This window comes from Pleurodeles waltl, chromosome 1_2 (genome assembly GCF_031143425.1).
Source record: "Pleurodeles waltl isolate 20211129_DDA chromosome 1_2, aPleWal1.hap1.20221129, whole genome shotgun sequence".
Taxonomy (NCBI): Eukaryota; Metazoa; Chordata; class Amphibia; order Caudata; family Salamandridae; genus Pleurodeles; species Pleurodeles waltl.
In genome coordinates, this window is record NC_090437.1 from 503,205,729 (window position 1) to 503,227,428 (window position 21,700).

At 43.0% G+C, this 21,700-nt stretch overlaps 1 protein-coding gene across 1 annotated transcript in view; it reads left to right on the top strand.

The window, feature by feature from the left end:
* TACR3 (tachykinin receptor 3) overlaps window positions 1-21,700 on the top strand; it is a 1,184,508-nt gene that overhangs the window by 616,609 nt on the left and 546,199 nt on the right. Inside the window, exon 3 of the mRNA XM_069241463.1 lies at window positions 8,828-8,978. Coding sequence (XP_069097564.1) covers window positions 8,828-8,978 — 151 coding nt within the window. The remainder of the gene's footprint in view (window positions 1-8,827; window positions 8,979-21,700) is intronic.

Below are 21,700 nucleotides of genomic sequence, written 5' to 3' on the forward strand. Positions count from 1 at the left end.
TACACATTGGATATGGGGCACCGGGGGTGGCCAGTGGCCATGCCCTGTGCACAAACCCGGCACGAGTTATAGTTACCCTAGGGCTCAACTTTTAGATACTTGAAAGAACTGTAACTATAACTGTTGAATTTCTATGGTTTACTATGAGTAAATTCAGAACCTAACTATAATGTCCCTGTAACCTTTGGTCTTTTCAGTGTTTTTCAATGTTTTTTTAACACATAGTAATTTCAATCACTATGCATGAATCCAACCACCGCCGCACATGGCCTTTGGCTGTGCGTGCGGTGGTTGGCCACAGGGCCTGGCCTGTGGCATGGCCCTGAGGCCAACCCCACATAAACACCCAACCTTACACCATACACTGCCTTCTCCCATGCGCAGTAGATGCTGCCTGCATGGGCTAGCCTGCAGCCAGTCCCCTCAGCCAACCACCCATGCAGATGTTGTCCACAGACCTTTGCTCATGCATGGCGGAAGTTAGCTATGGCCTCTGTGGGTGTGAAAATAGGTGTGAGAGGCTGTATCTGGGGTCAGAAGTGGCTGTCAGAGCTACTGTCTGGGTGTGACAGTATGTACACCAGTGTTTTAGTGGGCACATCAGTGTGTGTGGGTAAGTGAGTGGTGCATCAGGGTGTTAGAGGGTGTACGAGTGGGTGTGTGACAGTCTGTGCTGGTGTGTGAGTGTGTAACTGTCTGAGTGGGTGCAGGAGGGTCTGACTGGGGCTATAAGTGAGTGCATGAGGGTCTGAGTGGGTCTGTGAGTGGCTACGTGAGTGTCTGAGTGGGTCTGTGAGTGGGTGCGTGAGTGTGAAATGGGTCTTTGAGTGGGTGCGGAAGTGTCTGAGTGGGTGTGTGAGCGGGAGAATTGATTCAAAGAGAGAGAGAGAGAATGAGAAAGTGAGAGGGAGAGAGATAGAGTTTTTTAGACGTTGAGGCCTGATATACTTAGAATGAGTTATTTGTCTCCAATTTAAAATGAAAAAATGTATCTGATTTAAAAAAATATATATATAACATACACTTTTTTTTATTAACAAACAGTGGCAATGGGTCCAGCTGGACTTGAACCCCCCATAGTTCAGTGTGAAGGTCTGTGACCATCACACTGACCTATGGGGATTTATTTCTTTTTCTAGCCCTTTATGGGCTTTCATATTATCGAAGTGTAAGGTTTAAAAAAATAACCAAAAGGCCTTTACGGGCTATCTGGCTCTGTGGGGGAAGCCTTAAGGGCTTCCCCTGGTCCCTATATATTTTTTTAATGGCATGATTATTTAAAAAAAAAAGTTTTTTGATTGAAACGCCCTTTGCGGGCTACATTGCATTACAGGGTAAGCCTTAAGCCTTCCCCACAGTGCCATTGCTTCAGCAAGAATGGAGCTGCTTTGACAGCAGCTCCATGCTTACTGAAGCATTTCACCTCTGTCCCCTGCATGCGTGGAGGGGACAGAGATTAAACCACAGATTTTGACAGTGGGACCTACTTTAAAGGTCCTGCTGTCAAAACCTGAAGTGTTTGCTGTGGCTTGGCTGCAGTGCTGCAGCCAAGCCACAGCAAACAGCTGTGTCCCGGGGGTGGATAGTGTGGTACATAGAAGGAGCTGGCCCTGGGGGGGTGGCGCTTCCAAGAGCCATCAGTGGCTCCACGAGGGGGGCTGCGCAGCCCCCCTCTAACAGGACATAGCCCATGGAGGGTGCTGTCCCCAAGGTGCGGTGGTCCCATAAGGACCCCTCTTTCTTTTTTTTTTTTCACTTTGCCCCTGGAGGGGGGTTGTCCCCACGTGTATTTAATTAGAAGCCCTGGGGGGTAGTGATACCTGGGGAGGCTGGGGTGAACGCAGGCCCCCAGATATACTTTTAGCAATGCCCTGGATGGTGGTGGTCCCCAGAGCATGGATGGCAATGGGCACCCAAACATAACTTAAATAAGGCAGCCCAGGGGAGATGGCAGTCCCCAGGGCAGTGGCGGAGCACAGCCCCCCCTCATATGATACAATAGCAGCCCAGGGGTGGTGGTCCCCAGGGTCCGCAGGCCCCCATATATAAAAATGTATCCCCTGGGGAGGTTGTGGCCCCCGGGGCAGCAGGAGGGCCATAGGCCCCCAGCATATAGAAAAAAATAAAGGTTCTGGTGAGTTGGTGACCCCCGTAGCTGTGGGGGAGGTCGGGAGGCCCCACACACAAAAGTTTTTGTGCCCCCGGGACCTGGCCTACACAGGGGCCTATAAAAAAGCAAGCACTTGTTTTTTAAAACATTTTTGCAGACAATTTGTGAATCTTTCAGCAAAAACAAATTAAATTATTTTTCTTGCTCTATTCTAAGTGATCAGGGGTTCCTTACCCAGGCCCCTTTTATTTTGTTTTTACTTCTTTTCAGGAACTCAGCTTTCTCAAGTAACTGTAAGTCATGGTCTAAGGTAATTATAACTCGTGCCCTCGCCATGCACTAAGTACCCACAAATTATGGCACTCATGACATCTTTGATAATATCAATTTAATATTTGCAGTAAAGTTGTTGATGAAAAAACTGTGCATGGAGTGCGAGTTATAGTTACCTTATGGCACGAGTTATAGTTTCTTGAAGTAACTATAACTAGCAAATTTCTAAGGTTTTGTACATTCAAAATTTAGCCTAATTGTAACATCCCTGTACCCTTTGTTTTTTTCAGTGAATTTCCATGTTTTAAAAAAACTCTATTTCTAACTATAATGTCCCTGTAAACTTTGATTTTCAGTGAATATATATATATATATATATATATATATATATATATATGGCAGTCGCCAGTGGGTAGTTATAGTTAGGACCTAGTTTCCTTAGGAAAAATTTCAAAACTAATAAGACAACTGGTTCTGCTATTGTCTTTAAAGATTTGGTGTGATCCATAAAGTGAGGGCCGAGAAAAATGGGGGGGGGGGTCCTCAAAACATATTATCACCATGCATTTTCCATAGGGATTTTAAAGACAACTACAGCCCGAACTGCTGAACAGAATTGCACCAAATTTGGCAGAAAGCTATCTTTTGATGTAGAAAGCATGCTCTTGGTGTAAATCCATTCAGTAGTTTTAGAGATATTAAAGGAAAAATAAATATAGATATCTAGGGATGTGAAGGTTCTGAGAATCCCAGAGATCTTGTACTGAGATCTAATTGTCTGCCACCAACAAATAAAGCAAAAATAAAGAAAAGGGGGCAGGGTATAAATACCCTACCTCCCTGGCCTTGGTGCTGGAGCCCCTCTGGGACCCCATCAGGTCAAAGAAGCACTTAAAAAACAATTTGGTTAAGGAAGCAGAGGATCCAGGGATCTGCCAAAAATTCAAAAAATGAATAAAAACAATGGTCGTCCCTTCAAGTACTTTGTTATGTCCCAGGGACCACCACCTCCTTGGGCTGCAATAAAACAATACATAGACGTGTCGTGCGGACCTCTCTGGGCCCCAGGGACCACAACCTCCCTGGGACTTTTACTAGAGAAGGAGGGTGACTGGATGGACTCACCTCCTAGGGCTTTCAGAAGCCCCAGAGACCACCACCTCCCTGGGATTAGAATGACATTAAGGAAGGGGTCCACACAGACGCCCTGCCCCAAGGACCACCAACTTCCCAGGGCCTATTAATAACTTTAAAATAGGGAGGGGGCCGCGTGCCCACCCTCCCAGGCCTTAGAGGGCCCAGCAACCACCAGCTCCCTGGGGCCGACTGGAGACCATCACATCCCAATGCCAGCTCCAGTTATCTTGAGTGGTCCACACAATGTGTGCTTTTGCTCAGTGGGAGCTATGACAGCTCTCGCCAAGCAAAAGTAAACACTCAGTTTCAAGCAAGCGGAATCTGTCAAAATGCTCCACCTTGCTGGAAGTGGAGTTTTCATCTTTTTCCCTGCCTGCAGACATACATGTAGGAAGAGAGATGGAAGTATTGCTCCTGCTTGCAGGGATCTGCATTTCCAGCAGTTCCCTGTATTTGGAAGCATTGCCACAGGAGGCAGAGAGCTGGCTGGGATCGAAGGGGCCTTGAGGCTCCCCTTGCAGTATTTACATGTTTAAAAAAAACTGTGGCCTCTTCTTCGAAAATACTCAGGCGACGATTCATTCTAGCATGATGCCAATTTCAAATAAATTAAAGCTCAATGGGAGGCACTTACAAATATAAACAAAGCAGGTGCCCAGATTCATGCTCCACTGCTGTAAAATACTAATCATCCTAACTTCTTGTGCATTATCAAGGCAAAGCACGTGTTTTTCTCTGCTTTTCACCATGAAAAGGTATATGTATTCCCTGAACGAGGTGTTTCCTTCTCTGATTTTTTCAAGCGCAATATCTTAGGTAGTGACTGCGACATGTGGGTTCTTTCTTGTCATCTTCTGCTCGGATCAGAGATCATGTTCTCCTTTTTAAAAACTACAAGTATGTAAAATAGCCTAGAAGCACTGCCCATTTGCCCCCCATATACATTAGTAGTATGCAGCATCTTCCCACCATCCCAGGATGATGGACAGCTTACTAAAAGGGCCCTCCAAGCGCATTTTCCACCAGTTTTGGAGACACGTTCTTGATGCACAGAAATATGATCACATCCCCACCAACCAAGAAGCACTTCATGAGTGCTGTGGAGTCGGATGGTACTATGGGGCAGGGTGCAGCCAACTCCTGTCAAGTATGGTCAAAGGTTATGCATGGTGGTGGTTGGATTAATAAATTTAATTAAACTTCCTTAAGTTTGAAAAAAGATACAAATTCACGGAAGAAAACAATGGTTACAGGGACATGATAGTTAGAAAATAGAATTAAAAGAAAAAACAAAAAACACTTAAAAAGCCAAAGACTACAGGGACGTTATAGCTAGGTTCTGAATTTACCCGCACAAAACCATAGAAATGTAGCTATTATAGTTATGGTTAGCCGACATAACTACAACTTGTGCCCTAAGGTAACTATAACTCGTGCCCTCGCCATACACTGCTGTTTACCCCACATATTACAAGTCTCATGACATCTTTGATAACATCATTTATAATATCAGTGTAATATTTGCAGTAGAATTATTGATTAGAAAACTATGCATGGCAGGGGCCCGAGTTATGGTTCCCTCAGGGCATGGGTTATGGTTACTTAAGCTAACCAAAACTGTAACTGATGAATATGGTTTTAGGTGAGTAAATTCAAAACCTAACGATAACATCCCTGTAACCTTTGTTTTTTTAATTGGATATTTATATTTATAAATAACCCCTACAGCCATACTTTTTACCACCATCACTGTTATATGTTAATTCTGGTGTTTGAAAAGAATACTTTTATAATAGTTTATGGTCTTAATCATTATGATAATGCTATTAACCATCTATATGGACGCCCTTTTTTATACATAGTGGTTATACGTCCTTCTGCTGGGAAAGAATTACATTCTCCCAATATTTTAAATATAAAGAGGGTAAGACCTTTGGCAAGTTGTCGAGATATAAGATTTGCTGATATCTGGAGTGTGTAAGGGGGGAATATTATGAGGTAGCTTTATTTCTTGTAACCCCATAATGACCAGTGCCCATTTCCTCCCTTCTTCAAATTGAACTCCTCTTCCGGTATTTGTTGTTCCACTGTTTGCTCTATTTTAGTTTTTGTTTCCACCTTTATCCGGATTTCATGTCTACACATCTCATCATTTGCGGCTTGCTGCCCAGGTAGGGGATGTATGGAGGCTTACATCTTACATACACAGTTTGGTTTAATATCTTACCCTGATGTCACAGTTTGGTGTAGCCTACTCACTGATTTAGTTTTGTACTGATACATATTTCGTTAATCTAATATTGAAAATTTCAAAGAAACTGATTGTTAGATTGTTCATCCCTGGCATGTTCTCCCTTAACTTTTTGCCTCTGTTTCCCAGGTTCCTGATGTGTGCTGGACTAAGTTTTTGCTGTGTTTGTTACTCTGGGCACTTTACCACTGCTAACAAGTGCTAAAGTGCAAGTGCTCCTTTACAAAATGTGTATGTAATTGGTTTATCCATAATTGGCATATTTGATTTACTAGTAAGTCCCTAGCAAAGTGCACTAGAGGTGTCCAGGGCCTATAAATCAAATGCTACTAGTGGGCCTGCAGCACTGGTTGTGCCACCCACATGAGTAGCCCTGTAATCATGTCTCAGACCTGCCTCTGCAGTGTCTGTGTGTGCCTAAACTATCCCTTTTCTTACATGTAAGGCACCCCTAAGGTATGCCCTAGGTAGCCCCAAGGACAGGGTGCATTGTATGGTTAAGGTAGGACATATAGTAAGTTGTTTTATATGTCCTGACAGTGAAATATTGCTAAATTCGTTTTTCACTGTTGCAAGGCTTGTCCCTTTCATAGGGTAACATGGGGGCTACCTTTAAATATGATTAAAGTGTAGATTCCCTTTGGGAGCAGAGGGACATGTGGAGTTTGGGGTCTCTGAGCTCACAATTTAAAAATACATCTTTTAGTAATTTTGTAACTTTTAGTAAAGTTGATTTTAAGATTGTGTTTTTGAAAATGCCACTTTTAGAAAGTGAGCATTTTCTTGCTTAAACCATTTCTGTGACTCTGGTTTTTGTGGATTCCCTGTCTGGGTCAGTTTGACAGTTGGGCTGGTTGCACCTCTCACTAGACAGTGACACAAAGGGAGTTGGGGTGTAGCCTGCATATCCTGATGAGCCATCTGTGCTAGGAGGGTTGGGACGATAGGTCACTTACACCTTAAAGGGCTGTGCCTGCCCTCACACAATGCAGTTTCCAACCCCCTGGTCAGTGGCTGGGGCCTAGCCTGGCAAGGCAGGATTCCACAATCAAGAGAGACTTTGCTTTGAAGTAGGCCTACTTCGAAGGAGAAAAAGGGTATAGGAACGGCACCCAAAACCACAGACTTTAGAACACTTCTTGAAACCAAGAAGAACCTCTGCCTGGAGAAGAGCTGAGGAAGAAGAGCTGTGCCTGTGACTAAGCTTTGTGGAGCTACCCTGCAGTTGCTACTTCTGCCTGAGCTAGAGGACAAAGACTGGACTTTGTGTTGCCTTCCTTCTTGTGAAGATCTCCAAGGGCTTGATTTAGAGCTTGCCTCCTGTTACTTGAAGTCTAAGGGACAGCAAAGACTTCTCTCTGCCAGCACCTGGAGTCTCTGGAAAGACTCCTACTCTTCCAAGTGGTGCCCATCCAGTTCCTGGGACCCTGAAAGGAGAAGCTGGCAGCCCAAGAGTAAGAAATCCACGCACAGAATGCCGTGAAGGGGAAAGATCGACGCAAATCCGATCTGCGGCTGAAAAGTCTATGCGCCGCCGCCTTTGCGGCTGAAAATTGATGCTCGCCTGCAACACGACCCGAAGATCGACACCCAGAGCTGGAGAAACGACACAAAGCATCGCTGACAGAGGCTGGTGAGATCGCAACCCGCGCTGTATGGTTTTCGGATCATCGTGCGGCTGGATTTACAATGCAAGTACCGCTGGGCGTGTAAAAAACAACGCAAGGCCTGTCCGGACCGGAGAGTGCTGACCGGATCAATGCATCGCTCTCCTGCAGAGAGAAGAAACAACGCACGTCGACCTGATAAAAGGAGAAATGACGCAAGGTCTTGCTCCTGAGTGAAAGCGGCGCATCGCAAGCCCTTTTTGACGCACACTCGCCCTTGCTGGGTTATTTTTGACGACCCAAAGTACATTTTCATGCTAACAGAGTTAATGTGTGTTTAAAATTACATGAAGACTCTTTTTGCATTTTTAGTGATAACTTGATTTGTGTATTGTGAATTTTTCACGCTTTTGTCTTGTTTTGTTTAGATAAATATTTTCTATTTTTCTAAACCTGTATTGTGTCATTTTGTAGTGTTTTCATTAAGTTACTGTGTGTGTTGGTACAAATACTTTACACCTTTCACTCTGAAATTAAGCCTTCTGCTCGTGCCCCACTACCAAGGAGGTAAGCAGAGGTTAGCTGAGGGGGATTCTCTTTTACCCTGACTAGAGTGAGGGTCTTTGCTTGGACAGGGGGTAACCTGACTGCCAACCAAAGACCCCATTTCTAACACTGCAAAAGAAAGGCGGTGCTGTGCATTTTCCCAGATCCCTGCAGGGACTTTTGTCTCAAAAAGTTACAAATGTAATATTTAAAGATCTCTGCATTACCTAGTCCGAATTTGAACCTCTGTAGTTTAGGTAGCTGTGCAAGTTTCATAGGTACCAACGTTTCCAAAAATAGGAAAGTAATTGGAAAAGTTATTCATTTGTTTAAATGGACTTCTTGTTAAATATTATAAAAAGTTATTTGTAACGAGGTAGGGCAACGTTTCTAAACGTACTAAAGTTGCTTAACATTAAATCATATTGCAAACACAATGGAGTTGTTTTTAAAATATAAGCAACAGTTTTAATATTTCATTAAGCTGTATTCTTTAATGACAATAGAAGTTCTAGACATCGTTTCACACTTTCTAAGAAATATGCCCAAACGTATTTAAATATGCAAGTGTTGGGTAGACGTTTTTTACAAATAATGCAGTTTTTTATTTGATCACAATTTCTTTTAACTGAATGGCTTTACAGTGGTATTATAAAGAGAATGTCACCCAGATAAGTGAAATTACTTGGCATTCTACACTGTGGGATACTGTCTTGGCACCACCTTTATTTTAGTTTCGAAAATTCATATAAGTAGAAATTGGAAATTTTGCCTGGCTTACTAAATTTTCGATATGTTATTACCAGTTAGCATATTGCAAATATGAATCTTATTCTAATGCGGCATCTGCGTACAAGAGTTGCTTTACTAGTGCTCTATTCTTTTTTTCTCTCATTATTACAGGTATCAAGTGATTGTGATTGTTATTGTGTACTGTTTCCCATTGCTTGTGATGGGTGTCACCTACACCATAGTTGGAATTACTCTCTGGGGAGGAGAGATTCCAGGAGATACCTCTGACAAATACCACGAGCAGCTTAAAGCCAAAAGAAAGGTAAAGAACCTGACTTTAATAAGTGTGCATCCCATGATTAAGATGATAATGCTTCGAAAAAAACTTTGGCAATCCAGTCAAATGTATTTTCATTGAAGTAGTGCAATAAAAATACCACTGATACATTCATTCATATATTATTAATGTTTTGCTTCTATCTGTACATTGGAAAAGGTCAGGTCTGGAAAACAATGCAAAACTAAAAGGCCTGCCAACGGGGAGACGTCCAAATTACTGTATTTTATTTATTTAGGAACAGTTTTGTGTAGCTCTCCTCTGACCGAGGGAGGCATCAGCGTGCTTTATAATAAAAATAACTTCAGAGCCTTGGTCTTAAAACACAAGAAGAAAATATGTACATTAAAAGGAACAAGGACGATTAAGGAATTCAAAGTCAATACTGCATACAGATAGACGAGATATCAAGGAAATACTAGGGCAAATAAGAATGGTGTGGAGGACAAAAAGAAACACAGGAAACAAAAGATAAAATATGCATTGTGGCAATTTCTCAGGTACTAGAGTAGGAAGAGGTAAGAGGGTATCAGAGGATAAGATGGGATGTGAAGACTAGTCTTCAGTTTTTTTTTTAAATAATATATTACTGACATTCCAAGGCCCCAGAGTCCCAAGAGGATTCCTGTTTGGTCCCAGTGGAGTGGGTTTTAAAACTTGTAAATTCCAACTGATAAACAACTTTGCTTTTGAGTGTTTTGGTCCCACCAGAAATACAGAGAGGGTACTAGAGATAGTCTGGGTGTTGGTATCCAAGGACTTTGAAGGTGAGACAGCAATCTAGAACTTGGGGTCCGTTTCACAGTTTGGCATACAGGGTACTCCTTTGCAAAGGAGACCCCTGGCTGTCAAACCCTGGGTCTACCTGCCTTGTTTAGAGATGTGTGCACCTCAAGCATTTTCTTGACAGAGAACCAGGGGTCACACCCAAACTTTTTGCCTTCCTCCTTCTCTATTTCTGACCTCATTGTTGCTGGCTTTAGGACTCTGCACACTTTACCACTTCTAATCAGTGCTAAAGTGCATATGCTCTCTCCTTAAAACATGGTGACATTGGCTCATACCCAATTGAGCTATTTAATTTACTTATAAGTCCCTAGTAGAGTGCACTATATGTGCCCAGGGCCTGTAGATTAAATGCTACTCGTGGACCTGAAGCACTGGTTGTGCCACCCACATAAGTAGCCCCTTAACCATGTCTCAGACCTGCCTTTGCAGTGCCTGTGTGTGCAGTTTCACTGCCACTTCGACTTGGCATTTAAAAGTACTTGCCAAGCCTTAAACTCCACTTTTTTAGTGCCAAGCTACCAGTGGGTGGGCACAGGATAATTTGTATTGTGTGTGACTTATCCTGACTAGAGTGAGGGTCCTTGCTTGGGCAGGGTGTAACCTGACTGCCAACCAAAGACCCCATTTCTAACACATCACTTTAACTTTGTCACCTGAGGCAAGCTTGGCTGTTGTGTGTAGGAGAGTCTTAAGAAGGTTTATGGAGTTTTTAAGTCAATGAGTAGATAACTGTCAAAGTCTTTTTTAATAATTACAAAATGCATGTCTGTACTGTGATATTAACATTATTTCACTGCAATAGCCTAAAGCCTGTCTGAAGAACATCCTTCATACATACATTTTATGGGTGAACCTATAATTTTTAAATTTCTTATGTATAAGAACATTACAAAATCACTACATTTTTATTAGTCATTTATTAGCCTTGCACATCTATGCAATAGACGATGCCTACATTTTTGTGAACTGATGTTTTTAATGTAATTTATATGAATAGTTTGAAACAATATTAAACAAATATTTTCAATATATGTCAGTACAGCATTGCTACTGGACAATTTCATTTGATTAAGTATCTACCAGCTGCATCTAATGAAAGACAATTGCACCACATTTTGCCTCATTAATACGGACCAGTCTTTGCTGGTTATTTTGATTCTCGTTGATGGTGGGGATCCACATGTTTTCTGACAGAAGAGTATCATTTGGTTCTGCTGTTGGAATGCATCCACCACTGACAAGTCACGTTATGGTGGTAGATACCCCATTATATTTAGGCAAGAGGGACCGTCATTGAATTTCCGAGGCTGGGAATGTCATGAGCCGCTTGATTCATCAGAAGTTAAATAAATCAATGACCGTGATGTGCATGAGGAAAATTTTATTTGCTTCAGTAACATTGTTTTTCTTCTAAAATGCTAGCTTTGGGACTTTTTTTTAAAGTTTGATGGGGGGAAAATATAATGAAACACACTGAACAAACTGCTTTGTCTACAATGCATTCACAATAGCATCAGATGAAATGTAAGAAATTAGATTATCATCATGAAAATATGGCAGGTGTCCCCTTGCCAGAGAACCAGAGGCCAGGGTCCTGGTTGACTTGGTTGATTGGCAGACATTCACATGAGGTCTAAATCACCTCCCTCATTAGAAAAATGAACCTTGAACAAAGTATAATCACCTGTTAGGTGCCTCTAATGATGCTTGAAGTTCTTATTCAATGTATTTTTATGTATCTTGATAAGGCTTGGATTACATGAAAAAAATATGTAAGAGGGTCAAAAAAATGTAAGGGTGAAAAAAATATGTAAGAGGGTCATTTAGACATTAGTGTCTGTGGGGCATCCATCAAAAAGGTGCAGATGTCGTATCCATCCAACTAGTGGTTTCCTTGCCCCATTCAGAAGTGCCAGGGTTCCGTTGGTAGAACCTCAGCTGGCTCTACCAATTAAAATCTCTAGACTAGTGGAACATCCACCATAAGATGTTCATAAGTATACATCGGAATCCGTGCCCTATGTATGGTGGTTATTTCCTGATGCATTTTTCTCTTCCAGACTGTCAGGGAAAGTTTTGTAGTCTTGGACAGGAAATAAGAAAAACAGAAATGTACCCACCAGCTGGAGAATGCTCTTCTTCAGTTTTCAGCATGTAAATTTTTTGTTTAGGACCTTGTTACTGAAAAATACATTCTTTGCTGAGTGGGTACAACAGAAGCAATTGTCATTTGGCAACGTTGGTGTAAAGAAGTTGGAAAAGTGGGTGTAATTAAGTTATTTTGTTCTCAACTAGGAAAAAAAGGAACAACACTTAGGGTGGAAGCTCTTTATTCTACCTGTAGATAAGAGCAATTTTTCTTAATTTCAAGAAACAAATTCTTGCTTTGGGTATTAGTGAATAGAATAGAAAAAAGCTTGCCCTACACAAGCATAAAATAGAGCTCATTTGGCAAATCTTCAGAGCCTTCAGCAGAGCTGGAGCAGTAGCATGTCTTCTGGAAGCATAGCAATCCATTCTTGCCTAGTGGGGCTCTCTAAATTTGATGGTCTGTTCTCAGTCAGGGAGCAGAGGCCATAGACTCTACTGACCTTGCAGGAATGCGGGCCACCAGCCACCTTCTAAATGACTCCCTTGGGGTTTGATTAGTAAAAGCAGTGTCAAAATATGTTTTGTTTTTAAATTTCATTTACAAAACACAATGGGGGTCATTACGACCTGCCAAGATCTGACCGCCATGCAGCCGCCAATGCGGCGCACCCCGCCCGGCCATTTGGTTTCCGCACGCTGGCCCAGCGGGGATTACGGCCGCAACATAATAGCCGGCTCCAAATGGAGCCGGCGGTGTTGCGGCCGTGCGACGGGAGCAGTGGCACCCTTCGCACTTTTTCACAGACAGTGAAAAGCCGCATGGGGCCCTGTCAGGGGGCCCCTGCACTGCCCCCAAGGGGCCCCACGACTCCCCGTACCGCCAGCCTTTTCCTGGCGGTTCAGACCACCAGAAAAAGGCTGGCGGTCAGGGAGTCGCAATCCCCTGGGCAGCGCTGCAAGCAGCACTGCCCTGGCGGATTACATCCGCCGAGGCCATTGTGGCGGTAAACCGCGGTGCGACCGCGGCGCGACCGCCGCGGTCCTAATACGCCGGGAGGCACCGCCAGCCTGTTGGCGGTGCTCCCGTTGTTTTGGCCCTGTGGTTGTAATACCGCCAGGGTCATAATGACCACCAATGTTTTGTTATATACTCCTTTTACTCAGATACTAAAAGTGACTAAAGCAAATTACACTGAGCATCAAATATTCAATTTAGAGGTTCTGGGGAGCTGAAATCCCCTAATTTCTAAAGACAACTTTCAACACAGAGTAGAATCCAATGGCTGAATGTTCTCTACGACATTATCCCCACAGCAGAATTAATTCAGAAACTGGACTCTGCACTGTAATCAATGGTTTCTTAAGCAATTGGAGGATTTTCAGTTCTCTCTAAACTCTAATGAGGCCCTAAAAGCCTTATTTATGAAAATGTGAACACTCTGGGATGGAAGTGACATAAATTATGCATGGCAAATAGGACTCACATTAAGGTTCCATAAGACCACACCAAATGCCTATTGTTTTGTTTTATTCATAGCATCACACACTTTTGATACAAGGTTTTCATCCTTTCAGGTGTGGTGTACTGGCTCCTAAGAGGGCATACTACCAAATTTGGCTGGAAGCAGCATCCCCCCTTATATAGTTTTTTTTAATCAATGGGTTTGGGTTTGATATTGTCCCTTCTTTGTTCCTATGATGCAACGCTACTTGATATGTGACTGTGAAGAAATACAATAGTCCATTGGGTACAAGTCATACTGGTAAATCAAAGTCCCTTCACCACCTCTAGTTGTATGACGCAATATCAACAACAGCATTGTGTCAAAATATCAGTTGCTTAAATGTCCCACACCAAAATATAGGGCCTGATTACAACTTTGGAGGACGGTGTTAATCCGTCCCAAATGTGATGGATATACCACCTACCGTATTACGAGTCCATTATATCCTATGGAACTAGTAATACGGTAGGTGGTATATCCGTCACATTTGGGACGGATTAACACCGTCCTCCAAAGTTGTAATCAGGCCCATAGTTTTCCTATGTTCTCTAGGTAATAAACAAGCAATACCAAAAAACAACTGTGAGATGCCAGGTCAAACACTAGCCCGACTGCTCCGGCCAATAAGAGGCAATTCCTATATTCCAGAACTTCAAATCACCCGTCACTTCCAGTGCAGACATAACCAAAGCCATCCTCCATTACTACAGCCGGTTGTACGCACCAAAAGCTGCTAAAAATCTAAGCACCTTATTGGGCTTCTTGGATCAGATTGTAATGGTCGGGCTTATCATTCCGTAACAACAATTTCTAAATGAACGCATCATCTGTGACAAGGTCATACAGGCAATAGACTCTTTGAATGGCTCCAAAACTCCAAGCTTGATGGATATACCAGTGAAAATTATAAATGATTAAAACATCTTTTGCCCCCAGACTTCTGGCAGTTTATAACGAATTCCTAAAAAGAAAAAAACTTCCCCCATCCATTCATGAGGCAGCTATAACACTTCTTCTTACGCCTGGTAAAAATCCTTTCTTATGCAGCTCCTATTGATCATTATCATTATTAAGCGTCAACAATGAAATATTAGCAAAAATATTGGCGGTCCGGCTCATTATAAAAAATGATATCACCGGCACAATCAGGTTTCATTCCACACAACTCCACAGCACTGAACCTACTTGCCGTGTTCTCTGTGCTCAGTAGAATAACCCCACTCCTTTCAGCCGTCATTAAACTCTCAGATACAATAAAGGTGTTCAAGTCATTAGAATGGCCTTTCTTGTGTGCTGTACTCCATAAACTGAGTATACCCTATCAATTCTCCTCCTTAATAAATCTACTGTACAGCCTCCCGGTGGCAGCAAGAGAGTAAATGGCACCATCTTAGACCCCTTTCCTATATTGAACGGCACTCAACAAGGCTGCTCCCTCTCACCTCTTCTCTTCGTCACAGCCCTCGAACCCTTGGTCTGATATCTTACCCTTCAGCATCTGCACAGAGGTCTTTATTTTAAATCAGGCCCACTCCCAGTTTCCCTTTATGCTGACAATATACTATTATTTATCTGTAAACCGGAAGAAAACCTCACCCCCCCCCCTCTTGCAAGAAGTGGCAAGGTATGGTGCCCTGTCTAGCTTTCAGATAAACTGGTCACACCTGAGTTATTACCTTTAACCCCTAGTAGCCCAAGCTCCCAAAACAATTACCCTCTGACCTGGTGCGAAGACTCCGTGAAATACTTAGGTATCCATAAACATAAGGATAAAGATAAAGAATTACAATTAAATCACGGTCCTGTCATGGACGCCCTAGCAACACAAATTGAAAGATGGATTAGGCTTCAGTTGTCCATGGTGGGCAGGATTGCAATCCTGAAGATGACAGTCCTCCCCAGATTCCTTTATTTGTTTACTAACATACCGATTCTACTCACCAACACTTTTTTCATCACACTCCCGGGGCTTATTACAAAACTTATCTGTACTGGTAGGAGACCCCGCATTAAATGGAGCACATTAATACTCCCATAAGAGAAGGGGGCATTTGCAGTCCCACATTTCCAATTATATGATCCTGCAGCCCAGTGCCAATACGCCCAATCCTGGTACCATGCAGATGCATGACTGTTATATTCCAAACCAGAGAGAGATGTGGCAGCACTGAGTCCCCTTACGTCTCTGTTGCCCCAAGGGACCCCCCTCGACCCACACAACACTCAAACCCTATCCGCTACCTCTGGGGCCAGGAGGAAACCACAAAAGATTGTAGGTGCCCCCATAATATATTCAAACGCCCTTACAACCTATGGCTTTTCCACTGAATCCATTGTGAAATGCACACTATTAAAATATAACCTGATATCATTTGATGAAATTTTTCCTAGTGCCATGCATTCTCGCACATCACAGATATACGTTTCAGCACAGCTACACCACTAGAGCGTTTCATTATGTTTTGTCTTCATAAGGCATTACAAGCAGTTGTGCCCACTTACCCCATGGCACCAGACGAATTTCCACCATTGACTCTAATCATTTCTGAAGAAGACACTGACAGGTGATGTTTCATTGGTATGCGACCAGCTTGGAGATTCTCTCAGGACAGGATATAAAAATTAGAACACAGTGGGAGGAAGACATAGGATGTCAGATAACGATAAAAATGGGCAGCATGCTATGCACAGACTAGACAGGTTTCCCAAAATCACTGTCATAAACTAATTAATTTAAAATTTGTACAACAAGCCTATACTACCCACTAGATCAGCATAAATATGACCCAACCCGATCCCCACACTGTCCCATCTGCTACGCGGAGAGGGCAGACTTCATTCACCTGGCCTGGAATCGTCGAAACCTGCATATATATGGGGTGATGTCTTACAAAAACATTCCCATATGCTCGAGATTTACATCCCCCGATCCTTTAACTGTGCTGTTGTGATATACACTAGACCTCCCCCAGGGTTCAAGATGATTCTCGTTGCTGGCGCTGCCTCTGGCCAAGTGAAAGATTGCGCTATGCTAGGATTGGCACTCTCTTCCACTAGTGTCTGATTGGCTCACCAGCCTGACTTATTGCAAAACTACTGGCAAAATATATACCTCTTTGCAGCCTCAACTTCCTGACTCAAAGGCATTTGGCAAACATTGCATTCTTACCTACTGCAGCATCTGCACAATCACAACAGGCTCTTTCTGCAAGCACATAACGGTTACAGCAACCTATTCATCTCTATCCCCTTTTTAGGGTCGAGCCTGCATAGAACGCGCTAGCGCATGCGTATCGTTTGCGAGATGCTGTAGTAGTTAGAAAAGGGCTCGGAGCCCCGCCCATGTCACGTCAGTGACTTTCATTGGTTTGTGGGCTTGCCTTTTAAAAGTTGCTTGCTTTCATTAGTGGAAGGGATGCATACGTCATGCCTTTTCCGGTGGTTAGCCCTCCTCGAGCTCAGCGACCAAGTACTGCAAACATACGAGGCTCGCTGTTTTCGGTCCGGTTTGTGGACTGCTTTTTCTCTTTTTTCGCAGAGCGATCTCGCTTGGCAGAAGTCGAGCGCTTTGCATGACACCGACCCTGAGACCATTTCTATTTCCATTTCCATTTTTTAGCAGTGAGATAGCGCTCGTTTTTTTTCCATTTAATCAGGCAAGAAAAGTCGAGTTGGGAGTTTACAACTGCTAATAGCTCTAACTCGGAGAAATGCGAGACCCGTTGCATTGCAAATGCTTGTTTCCTTTGCGTCAACAACTTACGATCCAATATAGGATACCTCGAGCTGACGCACTACAAATGCGACCCATCCTTCACATGATATGGACCACTGTCTAAAGTGATGTACCACACCACATTACACATACATGCTTTAATTGCCTGTACTACACTGAATGGAGCCTTTTTATTATGAACACTGACCCAACCACATACACCTTCACTACTCACCTTTATATAAATGTTGTCAAAAGTTGGTCTTTTCATTTTGAAATAGACAATGTATGTATATTTGGTATGATGCAACAGTTATGTAGTCAACTGCTCGGCTAATTATATGTCCAATGTACTCACTGCTGCCATGCAACAACATATGTCTATTTATCCTTGAATTTGGAAAACAAATAAAAAAAAACAACTTTCATACTTTATAATAATGAAAACAATGACAAAAGAATAGCTTTTAGCACTGTAAACAATGTCCAAGTACTTCTAAAACACCTAAAATGACTTAATGATGCTACCTTCAAATCATGTCCCTCTCCTTCATGCAAATATACACCATTCGTGTCCAATACTTTGAAAAAACTATCTTGGATAAACCAGTGCCATACAAGCAAACCACAACATACAATGAACTGATCACAAAAATGTACCCCGCTGTATAAATGCAGGGCTGTTTCTTCATTTTAATCAGACTTTTTAGGGAGAAATAAATAAACATCACGATTATTCAACAAATAATAAATCTAAGTTTGAAATTAAAAACAAAAATGATAGTTTGGCTATTATGCTGCCAAAGGAAGTCCTGCCCATTATAATCCACTCATAGATTGCACTTTCTTTAAAAAAAATAATGACAACAAACTATACCCACTGCTTAATCATTTTGAGGACAGTGTGTGGGTCACATGAACAACTACAGTTACAAGTGGTCACCCTGTATCCACGTAAAATAGGGGGACTGTAAATAAACTACCAGAAACAAAAAGGCAAAAGCAAACAATGAAAGTGAAGGGTGGAACAATTTGTTTTAAGCTACACTTCAAAAAAATCAACCCGTTTTCTAACAGTTTGTATACATATGGAAAAAACCACAGCACTAATGAACACGAAAACAAAAACAGTGCTTCTCTAAAAGATTTTACCCTACGTTATGCAAGGAGAGTAGGCAAATGCTAGGAGTTGGACATCTGGCCAAACTTAATTTCCTTGTCTTCCTCTGCCATACGTGAGGACAACCCCTTCCATTAACCACGACAATGCTGGTGCCCTGAATCACACAGCAAGCAACCAATGCCTTTTAGAAAGAACCCCAAAGAGTCTTCTAGTACAGTGTTTCTTAACCTGTGGTCTGTGGACCCCGGCGGTCTGTGACTCCTACTCAGGGGTTCTGCAACTGTCCTGAAAAAAAATAGTATTAGTGGTGTTATGGAAAGTGCGAGCACACCCTGCTTGCACTTTCCCAGGTCGAACTTTGGTTCCGCTTGATGGGAACAGTGAAAACTGCTACACCACCCAGGCAGAGCAAAGGAAAGGTGTTGGCTTCTGCCAGCACCAAGTAAGGTGTTGGGCAGGGAGCTGGCTGGTGCCACGTGCCCTTGAGGGTCCCCTGCAGCCCTCACCAAAGCCAGGATTTTGGGTAGCCCCAGTGGGGCAAGGAGCGCCCAAAATTTCACTGCAAGGTCTTTTTCAAGATTTTTTCAGGGACCTCTGGTAGGAGGTTGTATGGTTGTACTTTATGGCCTGAAAATTGATTTTAAAAAACTCAAACGCATGTTAATTTTTTTTTAAATGGGCATTGAAAACATTGTATCACTATTATTAATAATTGTTGTTAGAAATGGTGTCTTTGGTTGGCAGTCAGGTTACCCCCTGTCCAAGCAAGGACCCTCAGTCTAGTCAGGGTAAAAGAGAATCACCCTCAGCTAACCCCTGCTTAACCCCTTGGTAGCTTGGCACGAGGAGTAGGCTTAACTTCAGGGTGCTAGGTGTAAAGTATTTGTACCAACACACACAGTAACTTAATGAAAACACTACAAAATGACACAACACAGGTTTAGAAAAGTAGGAAATATTTATCTAAACAAAACAAGACCACAACAACAAAAACCCACAATACACAAGTCAACTTATCAATTAAAAAGCAAAAAGAGCCTTCATGTAGTTTTAAACACATACTAACACTGTTAGCGTGAAAATGTACCTTGGGGGCGTCCAAAATAACCCCGCAAGGGCGAGTGTGCGTCACAAAGGGCATGCTATCTGTCGATATCACTCGCGAGCGAGACCTTGCGTCGCTTCTCCTTTCGTCGGGTCAGGCGCGTCATTTCTTCTCTCCACAGGAGAGCGATGTGTCGATCTGGGTCCGGGCAGGCCTTGCATTGTTTTTACACACCCAGTGGTGTTTGCGTCCAAAAATCCAGCCGCACGAAGATTCTAAACCACGCACCGCGAGTTGCAATCTCACCAGCCTCTGTCAGCGATGCTGCGCATCATGTCTCCAGCTCCGTGCACTGATTCTTTGGTCGCGTTACAGACGATTGTCGATTTTCAGCCGCAAAGCCGGGGGCGCGTAGATTTCCAGCCGCAGATCGAAGTCGCATCGATCTTTTCCCCGCACGGCCTTCTGTGCATGGATTTCTTCCTCTTAGGCTGCCAGCTAGATGGATGGGCACCACAGGGCAGAGTAGGAGTCTCTCCAGAGACTCCAGGTGCTGGCAGAGAGAAGTGTTTGCTGTCCCTGAGACTTCAAACAACAGGAGGCAAGCTCTAAATCAAGCCCTTGGAGATCTTCACAAGATGGAGGGCACACAAAGTCCAGTCTTTGCCCTCTTACTCTGGCAGAAGCAGCAACTGCAGGATACCTCCACAAAGCACAGTCACAAGCAGGGTATCTCTTCTTCCTCAGCTCTTCAGCTCTTCTCCAGGCAGTGGTTCCTCTTCTTTTCAAGAGGTGTTCTTAAGTCTTTGATTTTAGGTCCCCTTCTTATACCCAATTTCTCCTTTGAAGTAGGCCTACTTCAAAGCAAAATCTCTCTTGATTGTGGAATCCTGCCTTGCCCAGGCCAGGCCCCAGACACTTACCAGGGGGTTGGAGACTGCATTGTGTGAGGGCAGGCACAGCCCTTTCTGGTATGAGTTACCACTCCTCCCCTTCCTCCTAGCACAGATGGCTCATCAGGATATGCAGGCTACACCCCAGCTCCCTTTATGTCACTGTCTAGTGTGAGGTGCAACCAGCCCAACTGTCAAACTGACCCAGACAGGGAATCCACAAACAGGCTGAGTCACAGAAATGGTTTAAGCAAGAAAATGCTCACTTTCTAAAATTGGCATTTTCAAACACGCAATCTTAAAATCAACTTTATTAAAAGATGTATTTTTAAATTGTGAACTCAGGGGCCCCTAACTCCACATGTCCATCCGCTCCCATAGGGAATCTACACTTTAATCAGATTTAAGGGTAGCCGCCATGTTAACCTATGAGAGGGACAGGCCTTGCAACAGTGAAAAACAAATTTAGCAATGTTTCACTGTCAGGACATATACTACACATTACTATATGTCCTACCTTAACCATACACTGCACTCTGCCCTCGGGGCTACATAGGGCCTACCTCAGGGATGCCTTACATGTAAGGAAAGGGAAGGTTTAGGCTTGGCAAGTGGGTACACTTGCCATTCGAATTTACAGTTAAAAGCTGCACACACAGACACTGCAGTGGCAGGTCTGGGACATGATTGCAGAGCTACTTATGTGGGTGGCACAACCAGTGCTGCAGGCCCACTAGTAGCATTTGATTTACAGTCCAGGGCACCCCTAGTGCACTGTACTAGGGACTTACTAATAAATCAAATACGCCAATCATGGATAAACCAATTACATACACATTTTGTAAAGGAGCACTTGAACTTTAGCACTAGTTAGCAGTGGTAAAGTGCCCAGAGTAACAAAAACATCAAAATCAGAGTCCATCACACAGTAACAACCTGGGAAACAGAGGCAAAAAGTTAAGGGAGACCACACCAAGGATGAAAAGTCTAACAATTGTAATGCATGAATTCATGAATTCTACATTTGATTTTGGTTATTAGTGACTTTTCAACAAAGACAATAGATCTGCTTGATTTATGTTAATATGCTGACCCCTTGATAAAATACATAGGCCCTGAAATTATTTTGTTTATTTTGAGTTCTTGATGAAGCCAGTAGATCTGCCTTAGTTACAATGACTCCTTTTATATTTACACATGACATAGCAATCCATTCCCAGCAGCGGGGGGTGGGTTGGGACGGGCCAAAAACTGTGCATGGTGTGGGGTTTGGCGACTGCAGTGATGGGCATGACTTTTATGGTCTTGTCCTTTTAAAATAGTTTGTTTTAACTGACAATTTTACCAACCTATAACATTCTTACAAACTTAGGGCCAGATGTAGCAAAGGTTTTTACCCATTCTGTGTCTATGGGAAAAAGTGTTCGTACATATGGCCCTTAGTTTTTTCCAGTGTATATGTATATTCCTAACCATACCGTTAATTAACCTTTCATTTTTTTCACTGAATTTCTAGGTTTTTTTTCCAGCTTCAATAAAGATTTTG